This window comes from Schistocerca gregaria, chromosome 3, assembly GCF_023897955.1.
Source record: "Schistocerca gregaria isolate iqSchGreg1 chromosome 3, iqSchGreg1.2, whole genome shotgun sequence".
In the NCBI taxonomy this organism is placed as follows: Eukaryota; Metazoa; Arthropoda; class Insecta; order Orthoptera; family Acrididae; genus Schistocerca; species Schistocerca gregaria.
Window position 1 is genome coordinate 739011016 of NC_064922.1, and position 21209 is coordinate 739032224.

General features: G+C 39.1%; 1 protein-coding gene across 1 annotated transcript in view; it reads right to left on the minus strand.

Moving 5' to 3' along the window:
- Positions 1–21209, minus strand: part of LOC126353811 (F-box/LRR-repeat protein 20) — a 42011-nt gene that overhangs the window by 7007 nt on the left and 13795 nt on the right. Inside the window, exons 3-4 of the mRNA XM_050002916.1 lie at positions 8800–8909; positions 8570–8713 (exon numbers count right to left, since the gene is read on the minus strand). Of these exons, the coding sequence (XP_049858873.1) occupies positions 8570–8713; positions 8800–8909 (254 nt within the window). The remainder of the gene's footprint in view (positions 1–8569; positions 8714–8799; positions 8910–21209) is intronic.

The window sequence follows — 21209 nt, forward strand, 5'->3', positions numbered from 1 at the left end:
CAACGCGATGCTCAAGTTATTAATCACTGAAATGATACCTGGCATGACTCTTCCAAGATTACATGTTCCTTTTTCTCAAACAACATCTATGTTATTCTTGTGAGCTTATGCGACCTAATTTCATCATTTACCATAAATTTTTTCCCCCTCCATTCATACGAGTTGACAGTTTGCCTGTTCGTATCCACACAGAACACTGTGGATCTATTCTAATCAAGTAGGTATACGACTTCAGTGTATGTTGCTGATCAGACTGAAGTCGAACAAGTAGTAGATGCATTAGTGTGTTGAGCACGTATGTCTTTCACAAGATTTACACCCATCGGGCATAATTTGGTGTGATTTGAGAAGGGTTAGGATACGTATTTGAGATAGTCAGTAGAATACCAGTTGGGATGGACGAGAAGATTTTTGAGGATAACATCGCTCACTTTAGGATACAATACAGGATAGTCCAAGCTTTGCTGGGGTATGTGGTTCTGCTGATTCAGTTTACAATAGTATTATTAAATATAAAAAAGTAGTAATTGTGTTTTCTACTTTTAAACCCTATTACAACTGTACCTTATCTGCAATGCTCTTACAATCTTTTCCTAGTCACATTTGCTATCTTCTATATGTCCTCTGTTATAACACTTAACCTTCATCATATATAAACTTGCTTTCCCTTTCCACAAATCCAGAATCAATCAAGCAAACAAGATATGAGTGATTACCCATTTTTCACACACACTTTATAGAAAGGGCATTTGCATATTGCTTTAATGTATGTGTGTTAATGGGTGCATCAGTAGATTGCACAAGCACAATTTTTGCTGATGTCCTCAGTGCTGATCCAAAAGTAGTTGCAAACTGTGTGGGCTTGTCTCCACAGAACATCTACATCCCAGCCTCAAGTACTTATTTCTTTTTCATGCACAAAAATACAGCACAGCCTTTGTGTTAAAATATTAATGTTCTCCCTCATTCATGCAAAGTCACACACCATTACGCAGAAATGTTTAGTATTTTATAAATCAGAGTTTATAGCTGCATTTTTACTGATTCACGTACTTAATCGGAATGAAGGTAAACTTATGGTGTTTCAAGGCAGACAAGTGACAAAAGTGAATTAAAAATCAATATACAGCCTTCTGTTATTAGTATTTCAGTATTAAGCTTTTTCATGCTATTTTGTACAATGATAACTAATGAAACTTAAATCTTTATTAGCACTCATGGTGTAAAAACAAAGAAGGGCCACGAGGTAAATGTCCTAATGGAATCAAAGTTCTTGTAAGTTGGAGAAGAATGAGGGTAAGAACCACTAGTGGGTTGTATAAAGAACGAACCTAGCATTCCTTGCTTTGATTTAGAGGAATTATGGAAAACTTTCCTTAACTCTGGGTGGCTCCTCAAGCATAAAAACAATACTTTCTCCCTCGGTGTAGTTCTGAATGTTGTTCATTACAATTTCTCAATCTGTAACTCTCTCTCTCTCTCTCTCTCTCTCTCTCTCTCTCTCTCTCTCTCTCTCTCTCTCTCTCTCTCCCCCCCCCCCCCCACACACACACACACACACACACACACACACACACACACACACACACACACACACTAGAAGGAACTTTCTCAAACAGCAGTCAAGCCATTTTACTGGAACAAAGGCATTATGACACTAGTTATGCTCTAGTACTCTTCTTCACGAAATTTGATCAGGGCTAGTCTTGTTGTTAACTGTTAAGAGCAACTTCACAACTATAGTGTTGGTTTTTTTTAATTAATTATTAGGTCAATGTTAGTTTTGAAAACAGCCTGGGGAATAAAATTCTGCTCAGATGTTGGAAAAGTGTAACTGATGCAATGTTGCACATTGGTTAACGTTTCACCTCAATGTCAATTCACTTCCTTAAAATGTATGTCACATTAAGAATGAGAGTGTTCTTTTTTACCTGACCTCATTATCTTGCAACGAAATGCCCGTCTATGCTCTGACTAACACTCAATATTTTACTGCCACTTTCAGTAATCTTTATATGAGCATGCATGGACAGAGGATCAACAACCTCATATTGCCTCAGCTTGAGAAAAATTAACCCAAATATATGAAAAACACACACATCTCCCCAGTACAGCTGCCCATGTGGTTCCACCACAAGAGAGTTGGAGAAGATGACTTGAACTGGATGAATATGATTATTAGCTCTACAATACATAAACATGTTGAATCATTTTACAAACAACAAAAATGAAACTGCTGCCAGTTTCATGTATGCTGTTCACAGCAATGGCTGAAGTTAAAAATCTATACAATGAAAAGACACAGACAATTTGTTTGTTGAAAGCATTTAGAAACAAGCTGATTATGTCATGTCAGTCAGGTGATTATATCGTCTCCGTCAAGTGCAGACAACTTAAGTTGTAACATTTGTTTCCACATCAAGTGAAAGCACAGAAATCACTTTGCACACACTGTCTCTTTAAACCTTGGCCTACTTACATATCATTAGCAACATTCTATTTAAATGTTTGCAGCCAATAAAATTTTTATGACAAAGGCAGATTTCTATTTCACTCAACTGCTGTGGAAGCAACAGCATAGCAGTGCAGGAATATGCCAATCATATTATTTGTTGTGTCTCAAATGTTGGAGAAAAACACTCAAGAAATCTAGTCACTAAAAGTAATTCTCTAATTCAAGACAAATCTGCTGACTGGCAGGACTAAAACAAAATAAACTGAAATGGAGGAACTATTTACATACAAAAGACTGCTTAACTGTGATGAGAAACTGCAATGAAGAATCTACTTCCAAACAACAGCATAATTATTAGCACCCAAGAAGACAATATTTCAAAAAAACCACGTGAACTAATTTAAAATAATCTTTGGTAACAACTGTTACTGAAAGCACAGATAAACTAAGTACTATTATCAGTGGACATCACTTTGATACAAATTGGCCAACAGGTTAACCATAGAACGAATTAAGGACATATACTAACTACCTAACATAAACAGGCTACTGAAAAATTATGTTTCAACCATATCTAGTAAAACTATGTAGATGTAGTACAAATCAAGTGCTAACTGGTCGCAGTAATTATTTTTTAGATATGCGGATAGCTTTGTCTTTCTTTTTCTTCAATGGATTTCACAGTTTCTGATAAATTTAATGTGTAACTGAGAGCATACTAAAAGCCACACAAAACATATCATAGAAGGAATAAACAGTATTTACAGATACGCAGAAAGAATCAGGTACCAAACACTTAAACATTACACAAATATTGCAATAAATTGCAAAATCAAACAGAGGTGTACCAGAGGCTCCTTAACTGTAAGATTTCTAAACAGGACATATCACAGTTAGTAGCAGCCACTTGATGCGCAAGCTGAGAGAGGAATCCAAATGCAAGATTCGTATATATTTCGCAGCAAAAACCAACATGTCTTAAAGTCTACAATCGAAAAGGGGGAGGAGGAGGGACTGAGAGAGGGGAGGCCAAATGATAAGTTGCTTGTGTGGAAAAATGTTCTCAAACTGCATCTGAAGGTGGCCCATGGTATGCAGCAACTTTTTTCTTTTCAGAAACTTTTCCCATTCTTATCGCTTGTTTCTCTGATTTCCAATGCATCATTTTCTCATGATTGGAGCATTCTTATAAGTTACAAAACTTACGTGTTCTGCTGTATTTTCTGATTTATGTATTTGTCCATCAAGATCCAACTATGACGGTTCTCTTCTGTCTCCAATAACATTGATACTTAACTTTTTACATTAGTTTTTAAGTATTAGGTCATCCAGAGGTTAATTTTGAAAGTCTCATAAAGAAAACAAAAACATCAATGATTAAAGATCTTTCAGCTCAGTATTTACAGAGATTCACCACCTACTTTTCAACATAGTCATCACCTTTATTAACATATTTTTTTGTACTAGTGGTGTATGAAAACTATATGTCCTTGTCACTTCACTGCCAAGCCTAGAGTCCTGACATCACTGTTATATCTACCTCAGAATAGCTGTAGAAATCTTTTTCCTGCCAGAAAGTACACAAGATGGAACAAATATAAGTCACAAGCTGCAAGATCAGAACTTCGGGATGGATGATTGAAGATGTGCCAGCCAAACTGAACCAACTGATTCTGTGAAATCTGGGTTACATGAAGACAAGCAAAACATTAATGTCACCATTTATCATTCCACTTCTCTTTGTACAGGTCATACTTTGTACATTTTACGATGAAACTTCCTGGCAGATCAAAACTGTGTGCCAGATCGAGACTTGAACGGGTTGTGAGTCATGCTTGGGTAGCTCAGATGATAGAGCACTTGCCCACAAAAGGCAAAGGTCCCAAATTCAAGGCTCGGTCCGGCACACAGTTTTGATCGACAGGAAGTTTCCTATCAGCGCACACTCTGCTGCAGAGTGAAAATTTTATTCTGGAAACATTTTATGATGTCTGACAATGCCGATTGCGGATGCTCACAGAATTTCATGTTAGAAGGGCAAGATTTTAAAATTGTCATTTTTATATTAGAGCACTTGAGAATGTCCTGTTTATTAGCAAAAATAACCAGCAAGACTGCCTCCGATTGACACATCTGGAAATGAAGAAAGAGGAAATAAACATTAAAAAGGTTTTTTTTTCCTTCAATTTAGGAACCTGTTTCATGTACTCTGGCCCACAGAGGACTTAAAAGATGAACACAGGACCACAGTCTACACCAATTTCTCTGTGATTGTACAAGTGGATGTGGTGTCGGCAAGTCATGAAGTGTCTTTCTTGACCACAGACAAATGGTTAACTAATGTTTTGATTAAGTTATGCAGCAGGAGAAGGAGTCATCTTTGTGGGAATTGGGGATGAATATTGGACACTTAAAATCATCCATGTTAATTTTATGCTGGGACACTCCAGAATTCGTGCCTCAGCATGTTGGGATGGAGTCTTTCTAAAGCCCAATAAAAACTATATGAGGACGGGCAGAAAAGTTTGGGAACTATTTTGGCAATGTTCTGTAAATATTCACACCAACCTTGAATGCAACAGAAGGCCACAATCACTGCTGCACCAAAGACAAGGCATACTTTCCCATGAACAACCTGTGAGAGAATTCTGTACCAAAGATTCAGGGAGGGTGCAAATGCCCCATTTGCATGCGGCCCCCCCATTCAGGCACCTATGATGCTGATCAGCATTTACAGCCTCTCCTCACAGTAAAAATTTAATTAGGAGTACACCATATTGGCCCAGGAAGGCACTGCACATGAATATTTAATGAATACAGTCTGCTTGGTTTAGCTCCTCCCAGGTCAACCACTGTGCTGCTGATGTACAGGTTGATGTTTTATTTCTGGTGTGAAAGGTGGTAACCAGATTTCATCCACGGTGACGATACTAGCAAGAAACTCATAATCTTCACTTAATACCACCAGAGATATCTCAATGCTGCACTCAAATGTTTGGTTTTCATTCACTTTCAACAACATTGGTACCCATCTTGCACACACTCCGTGACAACCAAGCCAACAAGTGATGATTTTGCGCAGTAATTATCAAGAGATTTGGAAAAATTAATCAAAGAGTACTGTAATTGTGAGTTGCTTGCTGCACAATTTTCATCAGTTCTGGCAACATTTGAAGTGGTCAGTCGCTAAGATCTATTTCCTTATTATCTGATTTAGTTTTTAAAATAAAAAGATCGAGATATTTAAATGTTTTCACCAATGAACATCTTCAGATCTCTTGACAACAAAGTTAACCACCTTGAAAAATGTACAATGGCAGTGTCTTAAAGTGGATGTTTTATTTAAGTATGCTAAGATGAGGTGTTATATCTTAGATACTGTATATACTGCTGTTGTATGTTTTTCTAGTTTATTTCCTTTGTGTTTCTAACACATCTGAATGTTCATCACTGAAAAAAATTAATCACCTGGACCTTTCTAAAAACAGCAATTAAAGAAAAATTTAATATTGTCAGGTACACTTAAACATTAACAAAAATTCGAAAATGTTAACGCTGTGTCTTCACTGCATACTATGTTTTGCTGTTGGTGGGAGACAATATTAGTGCTGCCATCTTCTCCTGGCCCTGTGAAATACGAGGCATGTTCAGATAGTAAATGTACTGCGACCATAATGGGCTGTGATTTTTTGTTCTTTGAGGGGTGACAAGTCTCACAGGTAGTGGGGGATCCCCTGACCAGGGCAACCATCGCAGGAACACGATAGTATGTAAACTCATGTTGTTGTGTCCTGTTGATTAAATAAGTCGGTAAGAAATCCCCATGAACTGCTTGCTAGTCATGGGAGGAACACCACCCATTTTTTTTTCAAGAATCAAAATCATTTACAATGGAGGTGATATGAACAGAATGAGTGTGTTTAAGTGGTGTAGAGTGTTTAGTAGAGGCAGAACAAATGTCCATGATGAACATAGGTATGGACAACCTTCCATTTTGACTGATGAGTTGTTGCGAAAAAGGAGGAAACTGTTCATTAACACCACAGTTTGACCGTGTATGAAATTTATGCAATGTTTCCAGAACTTTCTTATACAAGACAGTCAGTTACAGATACTCTAGAATACCAGAAACTGTGCGCAAGATGGATCCCAAAACAGCTGACAGTACACCACAAGAATAATTGTGGTCAACAGTGCCTGTGAGTTTCTTGAGTGACTTGAACTGGAAAGTAACGATTTTCTGTACTGTGACTGGAGATGAAACATGAGTAGTTCATTACACGCTTGAGACAAAAAGACAGTTGTCACAATGGCATGACATCAATTCCCCACCTACCAAAAAATGCAAAATCATAATTTTGGGCAAATAAAAATCATGGCCCCAGTGTTTTGGGACCAAAAAGGCATCATTTTGGATGAATTTTTGCCTTAAGTGGGGATCATCAATGCACAACGATATTTTGAGACCATAAAAAATACTCTAAAGGAATGTTCAAATCAGAAAGAGGGGAATGCTGACAAGTGTACTTGTTTCATGACACCACAGGTCCCCACACACCACATGGCCTTAGCCACCAAGGCACTCTTGGGACTGATTTAGTTGGGATGTTCTGAACAACCAGCTCCTCCTCCTCCTATGAGGGGGGTATAAAGAAGCTTGGGCCATGGCTCACCACATACACTAAATGGGTTGGTGCTTATGTGCAAAAATAATTAACAAGCATGTCAACAACATCTTGTAATTTTTTTTTAAATATACATTTTCTAAAAAAAATATAAAAATCTAGTTCATTTATATTCTGAACATGTCTTGTAATGATTTTCATTTTTTCATCCCAACAATTAAACTACACCACATTATGGACCCGTGTCCGCTCTACAACCACATGTGCGTTTCTGTCTGACTACCCCTCTGGATGCAATCAGAACTTTATTTTCTGGATGAGTCTTGCAGATCACTGTCCCAAGGAAATCAGATCAGAATCAAAAGGTGGAATAAAAGTAATCATTCAAAACACAGCAAAGAATGAGCATGCGAACACACTGCTCTGTGCTTATGGAGCATTTACTTTAATAACTGAAACAATAAGAGGACTGAGCTGAGAGAGAGAGAGAGAGAGAGAGAGAGAGAGAGAGAGAGAGAGAGAGAGAGAGAGAGAGAGAGAGAGAGAGAGAGAGAGACCACAAAATCTTACCACAATAATCTTCAACAGACTAAAACAAATTCTAAAATAAAAAAGAAATCACCTTATAGTAAAATTATTTACAACACAACAGTCACTAGCGATTATTAGATAGTAAAAACTGAAAAAAATGTTAATGCACATTATCAAATAAATAATAAAGGAATTACTAATGTCGTTACTTAGGTCTACCAGGAAAACATAACAGTTGAATAAATGCCTAATATCCATCCATAAACCTTTTGAGGCAACAAATTTAAGTTATATGCATATATTCTATACAGTCATCTGCCTGTTCTTTATTTCAATAACTGTTTTGTCTTTTATATGAAGAAATGGAAGAGACAATCACATTTGTAGTTTATTTACTTAACAGTTCTGTTCAAAGTATACAGAAAACACAGGGAGGAGGACAGTAAAAAAAATTTCTCTAAACACACACACATCCAGTACAAGTTACATGCACAACACAAACACAGAAACAGAAAGCCAAATACTTAAGACAACTTTGTTCATGTAACTAATGTAACAAACACAACAGGAAACAATGTACAAAATGTTACTTTTCTAAACATGACACAAATATCTACATCTGCTAACAACACCTACTTTAGTGAACACAGATATTCACAATAAAAAAGTGTCACATTAAAGGTACTCATATTTACAATAAAAAATTACTGTTAGCTTAATTTTGTTCCAACATACGTCTTATATTATATCTTTAGTTAGATGATAAGACACACCTAACATCTTACAAACCTTTCACCACATTATTTTGTACAAAATGATAAAAAAAGGAAATGGCTCATAGAAGCAAGGTAAAGAAATGTGAGATTTTATCATTTCTGTTTACAGTGTCCATTGCACCAAAGAGCAACACAAATGAGATTCAGTTTCATCACTAATTCACAAAATTATTGTTCTATACCTTTAATTCCAGATGCTTAAGTCTGCATAGGCATTTAATAAAACTGAGGACACCACTATCAGCAATATTATAACAATGGCTCAGAATCAATGTTTCAATGCTGGGGTTGTGGACAGCTAAGTAGGACAAACCAACATGTGTTATCTGCAACATAACAAAACAGTATTTAACAAAAGAGAAACATAAAATCACAATCATACACGAAATATAAACTATTTGTTGACACTAACCTGCTGACACTGACTGAGATCCAAATACCTCAACTCCTTGAAACGAAAGGCATATTTCAGGCTGACATCTGTGATTCGATTGCAACCACTTAGATCAAGCCTTTGAAGCCCTGGAAAAGAGAAGACACAATTTTTCAGAAGTCTTCTGAGAAGAGGACTTAATTTTATGTGTAGTTCCCTAGAACTGAGTGACCAGACATGTTGCAGTGATTTAAAAAAAAAAAAAAAAAAAAAGAGAGAGAGAGAGAGAGAGAGAGAGAGAGAGAGAGAGAGAGAGAGAGAGAGAATTTTGCAAAACAGATAAAAAAATTTTGTACAGCATATTCCACTTTATAAACTTCAGATATACTGGTGCAGTGGAAATTGCAAAGTGTAATCTCACAAAGAGTAATAATTATTATACCTACTTGACAGATGATAGAAGCCCACACACGAAAAATTACAATGATGATGATGATGATGGTGATTTTGAGGCCCATGAATTTCGTTAATAACTGAAAACACTGCACTGTGCAGTAAGAGACACAAATATTGTAGAAGGCAGCAGGAAAAAAAATCAAAATAAAGAAACAAATGTGTGAAACAAATCTGAAATAAAATAAATAGTGGCCATAGAAAGAAAGATGAAAGAACAAGAGGTAAGGGCAAGACAAAGGCAACAATAAATTCAGAGAGAACAAAAAAGAAGCACTACTAAAGGGGAAAAGGAAGGTTGGGACATTTTTTCAGTGACACGTGTGGCAGAGAACAGGGATGTGTGAGGAGTAATAGAGAACAGAATGGATGTAAGAGCAAAAAACATGTAGATAAGAATGCACAAGAATGTTCAAAGCCCTTTGAAGGATTAAAGATAAATTCAGCATTTTTATTCAATGAACAGAAAGAACAGTTTATTCTAATGCCAATTCCATCAATGCAGTTGTTTAACAACATGCAAATTTTAAGTTTCAGCACAAATACTGTACTAAAACTTAATATCAAACTGATTTCTGTGATAAACTAGAACATGTTCCACTTGCTCACCAAGTTCTGTAACCCTTCTTAAAAATGTAATCTAGAAAAGTGGCATTTGTTCTGCAACCTCAGCATATAATGAAACTGGATATTCTTTATTTGTCTAGATACTTTTGCTACTATCAGTTTTACACAAAAATATTTCTACATCTTACATGTATACAGGGTGAGTAACTATTACCACCTAGAGTAACTCTTAAGTATGATAGCAGCTGAAAAGTTTGTGGAACAAATTTTGCATGGGACAACGGGGGGCATAATATAGGTGGAGTCCCCTCAGAGATATCAGGGTTAACCCCCCCCCCCTTTTTTTCAGTGGGATGCTATAGTTTGGTGCTTATTTTCTGACCGCAGCTATCGAGACAAATACAATGATGTGTAACAGTGAGGTCTTTGAAGACCAACAAAGGTACATCCATTTACAGAAGGTGTTCGAAGTGATGACCATTGGTATCAATGCAGTGCTGGAATCATCTTATTGTGGATTGAGTGGTATTCCTTATCACTTCGGCACTTATCGAAGCACATGCTCTGACTATTCTCTCTCGTATATTGTTAAAACGGTAAATATTCATCGAATACGGCATATCCATCTAACGTGCCACTGACACGTAAAAACCATTCAACGGCTTCACAATGCAACACTAATAGGAACAGGAAGACTAGAATTGTGAAATCAAGCGGATGTGAATGATGTATTTCTTCGAAGACAAGTCGAAAGCTTCTCATTTATGGAGAATGCCAACAAAATTCAGTGAGAGCTAGAGACTTATACGCTGAAAGATATCCTCAATGTACTTACCCTACACGTCATACATTTATATATGTGTATAATAAATTATGAACAACTGGATCTTTAATGCATCGGAAATAATCTGGCAAAGGAAAGTTACTTACAAGGAAATGGAAATTGGTACTCTTACCACTGGGGTTTAAGATCCTTGTGTTAGTCCGTATCAAATCGTAAGGGAATCTGGCATGAGCCAGAGTAGTGTTGCTCGTGTTCTGCATCACCATAAATATCTTCCTTACCATATCAGTCTCCACCGAAAACTAACTGGTACAGATTGTATGCGGTAAATTGAATTCTGCCGATGGGCTAAACTGCAAATTCAGAGGGATGACACATTTATTAATTTGATTGTATTTACTGATGAGGCTACACGAAACATAGAAATGTTAATTTGCATAACTTGCAGTATTGGGCAACTGAAAATCCATGTTTGTTACGGCAAGCTGCACACCAAAAACTAAGGTCGGTGAATGTATGGTGTGGGATTCTGTAGGACAGAATTATAAGCCCCTATTTCACCGAAGGAAATCTTAATGGTAGGAAATACACTGCATTCCTGCAAGAAACATTAAGTCTGTTATTGGAAGAAATACCTTTAGGAACAAGGAACAGAACCAACTCGACAGGTGTCTGGCATATTTTTTGCTAATGGCTAGAAATGAGTTGCAGAGACAACTCCCAAATTGTTGGATTGGACACGGAGGAGATATGTCGTGGCCAGCTTTTTCCACCAGACTTGATGCCTCTGGATTTTTTCTTGTGGGGATTCGTAAAAGACATTGTTTATACGGATGTTCTACCTACACTGGAAGATATGTGAGAGAGAATTGTCAGATCATGTGCTTCAATAAGTACCAGTATGATAAGGAATATCAGTCAACCCATGATAAGAATACTGCAGGACTGCACTGATACCAATGGTCATCACTTCGAACACCTTCTGTAAATGGATGTTCATGCCACCTTTGTGACCTTCATTGACCTTCAAAGAGCTTCTTACTGTTACACATCATTGGATGTGTCTTGATAACTGCTATCAGAAAGTAAGAACCAAACTATAGCATCCCATTAAAAAAAAAAAAACAGTTGGCCTTCATACCTCTGAAGCGACCCCATCTAGCAACAAAAATCCAACGTCATATTATGGCCCCCATTGTCCCATGTAACTTTTGTCCTGCAAACTTTTCAGCTCCTATCATTTTATTGTAGTTATTCTTGGTGGCAATAGCTAGTGACTTACCCTGTATATCAAATGCAATTTAAAAGAGAAAGCACAAAATTTTACACCTTGTTCTCTTCCTATTATTTTACAATTCCATATTTAACATTCCACCTCCCCAATGAGAGATATGGGCTCAGAGGTTGTCAGCAGTATTATTTGTACAGCTCACAGCCTTTGGCAGCCACAAACCTAGGGGTTGCAGCAAACACATCACACAGGTATGACCATTAGCCCTTTACCAAAAATAAATGTCCAGCACAGCAGGCAGAGCAAGCAGTTATAATTTGATACTGAAAGCATAGTTACACTGACTCTTGAATACAGCTATTACCTTACTTTCTGGACCTGGAGCTTGATTTTTGAACTCTGTTGGAGTTTATATTTTTGTGTACTGATAAGACAAATCTCATTCATTGGTTGTGATTCACACTTGTGTTAACAGTAGTTGTATGATTTGCTTCTGACATTTCTGCTATTGACTTAGCACCAGTCTTTGTTTCCAAATGCTTTGGCATGCTGCAGTAACTTGCTGATTTTAGTGTCAGGCTATGGTATTTAAGTGATGAGGGGCAATAATGATTACCAAAATACAAAGGATAACTAATGTGACCAGAAAGATTAGATACAGTAAACTAGGTTAAAAAAATCAGTAGTGTCTAATCTCAGTGAGGAACTTCAAACTTTCAGAGCAGGGAAGGAGCATGCAGAGGAACTATGGTTCACATGTAAAAGAATAGTTGACCAAGCAATGGATAGATATGAACCCAGTAGAACAGTTCATAAAGGAATGGACCCTCTGTGGTATAAAGTCACTGTAAAGAAACTGCGACTGCTGCATAACAGATTAAAACAAAGCATAGGACTACACATAGGGAGATGATGAATAAAATGCATTTGGCTGTCAAGAGAGCAATGCATGGAGCATTCAATTACCACCACAACATAATATTGTCAAATGATATTTCAGAAAACCCCAAGAAATTCTGGTTATATGTAAAGGTTGTTAGTGGCACGAAAGTGTGTGTCCAGCCCCTAGCGAATGACACAGCAATTGAAACTGGAGGTAGCAAAGCAAAAGCTGAAATGCTTAACTTTGTTTTCAAATGTTCATTTACAAAGGAAAACCCAAGGGAATTGCCCCAATTTAATCCTCTTACCACTGAAAAGATGAGTGGAATACATATTAGTCTCAATGGTGTTGAGAAATATCTGAAATGGTTAAAACTGCACAAAGCTCCAGGGAGTGAAGGAATCACTATGTAGTTTATTTAACCCCTCTTCTAATTACAATGTATCTTGGATCCCTCAAACAAAACGCCCTGCCCCCTAGTTGGAAGAAAGCACAAATCACACACGCCTACAAGAAGGTTAACAGAAGTGATCCACAAGCCTACAATCCAATATCCTTGACATTAATTTGTTGTAGAATCCTAAAAAAATGTCCCGAGTTCAAACATAATGAAGTATCTTGAAAAAATGATCTCCTCCATGCCAATCAGCATGGATTCCGAAAACATTGATCATGTGAAACCCAACTTGCACTTTCCTCACATGACATACTGAAAGCTTTAGATCTAGGCAGTCAGGTAGATGCAGTATTTCTTGATTTCCCAAAAGCATTTGACTCAGTGCCACACCTACGCTTATTGTCGGAAGTTCAGTGATATGGTGTACCAATTGAAATTTCTGACTGAATTGAGGACTCTCTGGTTGGGAGGACACAGCAAGTTATCTTGGACCAAGAGTCATTGTCAGATGTGGTAGTAACTTTAGGTGTGGCCCAGGTAAGTTTTTTGGGACCCCTGCTGTTCATGTTGTACATTAATGACCTTGGGGACAGTATTAATAGTAACCTCAGACTTTTTACAGGTGATGCAGTTACCTATAATGAAATACTGTCTGCATAAATGTTCAGTCAAATCTCAATAAGATTTCAAAGTGGTGCAAAGATTGGCAACTTGCTCTAGATGTTCAGAAATATAAAACTGTGTACTTCACAAAACATAAAAAATCTAGCATCCTATGACAATAATATCAATGAGTCACAGATGGAACTGGCCAACTTATACAAATGCTTGGGTGTAACATTTTATAGAGAGACGAAATGGAATTATGATATTGGCTCAGCTGTGGATAAAGCTGTTGGTAGACTTCAGTTTATTGGCAGAACACTGGGGAAGTGCAATGAGTCTGTGAAGGAGATTGCTTACAAATTACTCATGCAACCCACTATAGAATATTGCTCATGTATATGAGAACCATACCAAATAGAACTAACAGAGGATATTGAACATACACAGAGAATGGCAGCACAAATGGTCACACGTTTGTTTGATTCATGGGAGACTGTTACAGTGATGCTGAAGAAACGGAACTAGCAAACTCTTGAAGATAAGGCATCAAATATCCAGAGAAAATCTACTAACAAAGTTTCAAGAAACAGCTTCGAATGATGACTCAAATATATTACAACCCCCTATGTATAGCTCACATAATGATCATGAGAACAAGATCTGAATAATTGCAACATGCACAGAGGCATTCAATCAATCATTCCTTGTGTACTCCATATGTGATGGAATGGGGGAAAAAAGAACACGAATAACTGGCACAATGAGGTGTGCCTTCTGCCATGCACTTCAGTGATTTGCAGAGTATGGATGCAGATGTAGATGAAATCAAAGCCTTAAGAGTTATTAGTGCATTGTTAATGGAAAGTTTGTTTAATTGTGACATCCACAGCTCATGCTGTAACAGCAACATCAGAAATTAACTCAGATACAGAACTTTTCAGGTATAACTGAAATTGCAGAGCAACTTGCTGAAAGCGTAACAAAGCGGGACAATATTTTGATCAACGTTATTGGCACTACACAAACAGTGTCAATTCCTACATTTCTGGTGTTTGGGGATCTGAAGAAAACTTTGAATTAATCCAGTGGTTTCCACTGTTTTTGAAGGCTAGTACCATTTCTGATGCTCAAGTTAAGCCTACTTTGTTATTGCCTTCCAGTAGTGCCATTTACGAGCTGGTTCGCAAATTATGACCACTCACGGATCCTCACTGCTTGCAGTTCAATGTCTTGTGTGGCTTTTGTCCAAATGCATTCAGTGGCTGCTACACTGAGCTTCCATCAGTGGCAGAAAAAACCAGACTAGTTATATATCTCCTGGTTGTATAACCTATAATTTATTAGCCTACAGTGTAATTTTCTGTTGTCAAAGTGACGCTTGCCTAACAGAAGATCTTAAATTTAAAAAATTAAAATAAGTTAGAGAAAAATGCACAACATCCAAATGATTATTATTTCAGCACCAAGTCATGTACTCGATAAACTTTTATTTCATTGTGTGGTTGAGTGTCCTGCTCCTGACCAATAAATTCAAGTTATCTATCTTAGGAAGTTAGATACTGATTTAAATGAGAATCTTGAAATAGCTCAGTCATCATAAAGTGTTCAGCTGCATAATGTGCATCCTACATTGACTTTATCATGGAAAGAGTACATTCCAGATTCCAGACAGCATTATTTCTAAATTCAACTTATGGTAAAATAAAGTCATCATCTGTAGATTCCACAAGACCATCACATGAATGTGCAAGCAAGCTGATTACGAGTTAGTCAGAAATTCCTCCTCATCTGTGCTAGGAAAAATGCAACGTGGTGTAAATATAAATTATAGTAGTAGCTATCATAGTTATAGTTCACAAAGTGTAGTAAAAACAAGGAAATGTGCACCAAGTGTTTCTGCACTCACGGACAACACGAATCTACATATATTTCTTGTAACAAATGTGGCCATGTGACCACCACTTGTCAAAGGCACTCTATTGTATACCATCATGCAGGTACCATCAGCCTAAAGCAAAATGTCACTGAAACTGATGATCCCATTAGTCAGCAACAGTGAGGATGTGGATTTTCCCTAACTAACAATGAAACACACAGGCACATTGGCTTACCACCTATCAAGGCAATTACACAACATATGCTCAAACACAGTAACCAGTATATTCCTTTAATAGACAAACTAGCAGAAAACCATTACCTACAAACATGTTAGCAGACCACTCTAACTTTTTTGTAGTGCTTGCACCAGTAGCAAATAAAATTTTTGGACTGGATGCCTTTACCAGTCTTGGATTTAAATATAAGACTCAGCTAATATATTATCTAATATTATTGTGTTTCGTGATTTGGACGATTTATATAAGGAATGCTGTGCTTTATTTGAATCTTATACAACCTGTGCACAAAACTTTGTAGCACATATCTTAGTAAAACCTAACTTTTCATTATGAAGGAGGAAAAAGTGGAACTCAATGGTGATCAGGTATTGTGAGACCAAACACATCCATCCAACAGATGACACCTATGGTTGTAACTGAAAAGCAGATCAGCACAACTTGGATTTGTGATGGTTTTAAATCACCTATTGAAGCCCAACCTATTACGGAGGTTTATCTGATTCCATATCTGGAATGACCTTATGACACAGGAAACTCTCTTGGAAAAAAAAAAAATATATATATATATATATATATATAATTTTTTTTAAAGTCAACTGTGTATCTTATATGGGGTGAGGGTGGGTACCTTCATCTGTGAATTATAAAGATGAGATTATAGTCAGTGAGGTTATTTGGGAGCACAACTCAATTTATAACAGCTATTTAACAGACTTCAGAGTGAGTGGGACCAAATTAAATTAAGAAGAACTGGTTGGATCATAAGTAAATTAAGAAAGTGTAGTTTTTCTCCAACAAAGCATTGACTACCTTGACCATATATTGGGCAAATATGGTCTGAGGCCCATGTTTAAGTGACTAACAATCTTCCTGTGCCCAGAGATTTGAAGAAACTCTAGTCTGGTTACTGCAAATTTGTGTCAAATTTTGTGCAGATATACTAATCAGCTTTGGAAAAAGTGAGTCAAATTTCTAATGGCTGCCTTGCTAGGCAATATTCTTCAAACTAAATAGTGTGTTAATCTATCCACATCTAATCACCAAAGGAAATGTTATTTCTCAAAGTTAAAATAGCGTCGAGTAATTTTACATGTGCCTGGTGGCAGAACAGATATTTTGCCTCCTGAAGGCAGATAACTACCAAAAATTGTCTCATAATTCTATAGTTTTCACATAATATACTCTTGTATTTACTGACTGTATTTTTAGTAGCAAACTGACTCTTACCAAATTTTATAATTAAAAAATCTATTTATTTTATGAACAGATCTGGCTTTCACTGATCCCAAAATTTTCAGTTACCTTACCATCTACATTTACATCCACTGATGTCTTATTTTCAAAGCATATTAGTCTAAAAAAAAACTGTGTTTATAAATTATCCATGAGTGAAATCCACAAATGCTTTCCTGTAATTGAGGGGGGCAGGGCGCACATTTAAGGATGATGTGCATGCGAATAATAGTGTAAAGCCCTCTGCTCAAGTTCAACTTTCTTCCACACTGATTTCACATTTACCATGACACACTTCACCAAATACATAATGGGAGAATTATGTTTGAAAAAGGTTGTGCTCATAATAAACAAAAATGAGGAAAGGCAGATAATCACTTGCAATTTATTCATGCATGGCACATCGATACAAATACAGACTTTACTAACCTTCTAAAAACAGTAAACTTTTTCCTAGTTTATGTACAAATTTTCCCTGAAAACAGCATGCAGACATCAAAATCTTCTCACTTTTGGCAGTGTACTTAAGCTAGAAAAACAATGGTAGTTTCAAAGCTAGTAGAGCTTGTTACATATGACCACATGAAACACATAAACGAACCATGGGAGAGTGATGGCCTTTCTCCATTTTTGTCATTTTGATCATGAAATATCCATTACTGTGATATAACTTTGTGTTAAAAAGTCTATATTGATGACAAAAAAAGTACTAAGCGGCACTGCAACGACAGCTGTGACTATGGCATCTTCTTCGCAATATGGGCAATTTCAGTTTTTCCTCCTAGCACTCGGTACAACTATAGAATCAGCTTGTTTCAGAGTAGATGTGTTTCTCATAATTTTTATTTTATGTTGAAACAGAATACTACAATTATTAAAAACCAGCCATTTAAATAGCAGACAGAATTAAGTTTCTGAAACATATTTCTCCATTTTTTAATGTATTCATTGACTCCCTCCACAGCACTGGTGGGGGTGAAAGTACGCAGGAGGCAAGAGTACGCATCGATCTTTCAGGTCCCTAAAGCAGAAGTTCACTATCTTACCACCAGGCAGCACAAACATCGTCCTTTCCTCATTTCTATTCTGGAACCTCATGGTAGTAACATGCTTACCAGTTGGAGAAAATGCAGTAAGGCACTTTTATGTTTTTGATCTAAAATTTGTTTAGTTTTCATTGAAAGTTACATGAAACTAAACCTATTTAAAAATTAGATAAAGGATTAGAGGAACTGGTGGCTATTAGCTTCTAAAATCCACTTTCATTTCCATGACTTTAGTTGTATGTGTTATGAGTAGATTGCTGAAAAAGAAAGTAGCAGAACAGGGTAAAAGTATGCAGTTGTAATGGGGTAGAAGTTTGCAGTGCACACTTTCACCCCATCAAGAAAATCTGCAAACTTCTACCTCAAAATCAGTACTTTGACTTGTGTAGTATTTTCGGGGCATTCGAGCATATTTTGCCCATGTTTATTTGTCTTAATTGCCTCGCCATTCACTTAAGAGAATTGAAATTAATTTTTCTCTTCTGTAATTTTTCTTTTGTTGGGAAGTGTTTCTTTCCAAGACACACCTCTCAAATACATTTCTGATACAGTCATATCTTCCATAACAGCATCTTTTTCCATACACTGACCAAGAAAATCAACCCAACAGCCTTAAACAGAGCAGCTCTACCACCAAACTGTTGGTCGTATCAAAAATGGGAACTCAATATGGCAAGCAGCCGAAGCTATTAAGTTTTCAGAGGCTGCCTTGCAGAAACATCTTACAACTGGCAAAGGTAGTGAGCACCGTGGGCGATTCACAAAAGCTTTTTCATAGTAGGAAGAACAAGCAATAGTGCAGCATTGTAGTTCCCACAAACTTTTTTTGGGTTAAATCTCAGCTCATTACATTTACTTTTTGAATTTGGTGGGAAAAAGGGAAGAATGTGGGAGGGGGGGAGATGGGGGAGAGATGGGAGGAGGGGAGGAGAGAGGGGGGTAGAGCAAGAGGGGGTAGAGAGAGGGGGGGTAGAGAGAGAGGGGGGTAGAGAGAGAGAGGGGGGTAGAGAGAGGGTGGGGCTAGAGAGAGAGAGGGGCGGTAGAGAGAGAGGGGCGGTAGAGAGAGAGGGGCGGTAGAGAGAGAGGGGGGGTAGAGAGAGAGAGAGAGGGGGGGGTAGAGAGAGAGGGGCGTAGAGAGAGGGGGGGGGTAGAGAGAGAGGGGCGTAGAGAGAGGGGGGGTAGAGAGAGGGGGGGGTAGAGAGAGAGGGGGTAGAGAGAGAGGGGGTAGAGAGAGAGGGGGTAGAGAGAGAGGGGGGTAGAGAGAGAGGGGGGTAGAGAGAGGGGGGGTAGAGAGAGGGGGGTAGAGAGAGAGGGGGAGGGGGGTAGAGAGAGGGGGGAGGGGGGGTAGAGAGAGAGGGGGGGTAGAGAGAGAGGGGGGTTAGAGAGAGAGAGGGGGGTTAGAGAGAGAGAGGGGGGTTAGAGAGAGAGGGGGGGTTAGAGAGAGGGGGGGTTAGAGAGAGAGGGGGGGTTAGAGAGAGAGGGGGGGGTTAGAGAGAGAGGGGGGGTTAGAGAGAGAGGGGGGTTAGAGAGAGAGGGGGGGTTAGAGAGGGGGGAGAGAGGTAGAGAGAGGGGGGGGAGAGAGGTAGAGAGAGGGGGGAGAGAGGTAGAGAGAGGGGGGGAGAGAGGTAGAGAGAGGGGGGAGAGAGGTAGAGAGAGGGGGGAGAGAGGTAGAGAGAGGGGGGAGAGAGGTAGAGAGAGGGGGGAGAGAGGTAGAGAGAGGGGGGAGAGAGGTAGAGAGAGGGGGGAGAGAGGTAGAGAGAGGGAGGAAAGAGGTAGAGAGAGGGGGAGAGAGGTAGAGAGAGGGGGGAGAGAGGTAGAGAGAGGGGGGGAGAGAGGTAGAGAGAGGGGGGGAGAGAGGTAGAGAGAGGGGGGGAGAGAGGTAGAGAGAGGGGGGGAGAGAGGTAGAGAGAGGGGGGGAGAGAGGTAGAGAGAGGGGGGGAGAGAGGTAGAGAGAGGGGGGGAGAGAGGTAGAGAGAGGGGGGGAGAGAGGTAGAGAGAGGGGGGGAGAGAGGTAGAGAGAGGGGGGGAGAGAGGTAGAGAGAGGGGGGAGAGAGGTAGAGAGAGGGGGGAGAGAGGTAGAGAGAGGGGGGGAGAGAGGTAGAGAGAGGGGGGAGAGAGGTAGAGAGAGGGGGGAGAGAGGTAGAGAGAGGGGGGGAGAGAGGTAGAGAGAGGGGGGAGAGAGGTAGAGAGAGGGGGGAGAGAGGTAGAGAGAGGGGGGAGAGAGGTAGAGAGAGGGGGGAGAGAGGTAGAGAGAGGGGGGAGAGAGGTAGAGAGAGGGGGGAGAGAGGTAGAGAGAGGGGGGAGAGAGGTAGAGAGAGGGGGGAGAGAGGTAGAGAGAGGGGGGGAGAGAGGTAGAGAGAGGGGGGAGAGAGGTAGAGAGAGGGGGGAGAGAGGTAGAGAGAGGGGGGAGAGAGGTAGAGAGAGGGGGGAGAGAGGTAGAGAGAGGGGGGAGAGACGTAGAGAGAGGGGGGAGAGACGTAGAGAGAGGGGGGAGAGACGTAGAGAGAGGGGGGAGAGACGTAGAGAGAGGGGGGAGAGAGGTAGAGAGAGGGGGGAGAGAGGTAGAGAGAGGGGGGAGAGATGTATCAAGGTTCCCAGTTGAAAAACGACTTGCTGGTAGAGAATTCGCCCACGAGTTTACGAAAAGAAATATATTGCTCCTTGGAATGACACACGCGAGACAGATAAGACTCAAACAAATATTTTGATAATTTGGGTTGGGGTTGTTTGGGGGAAAGTGACCAAACAGCGAGGTCATCGGTTTTATCAGATTAGGGAAGGACGGGGAAGGAAATCGGATATGCCTTTTCAAAGGAACTATCTCGGTATTTACCTGGAGCAATTTAGGGAAATCACAGAAAACCTACATCAGGATGGCTGGACAAGGGATTGAACCATTGTCCTCCCGAATGCGAGTCCGGTGTGCAAACCACTGCGGCACCTTGCTCGGTGGACAATTTGGAAGCGGTCTTCAAGAAATTTGGGTCTCCTCCTGATCATATTTAAAACATGAACAAGACAGGCATTTGAACTGTCCTAATAAGTTCCCTAAACATTTTCTTCCAACAGGGAAGAGAGAAATGGGGAAATCATGACTGCGAAAAAGGGGCAAACAGTCGCCATTGTCTAATC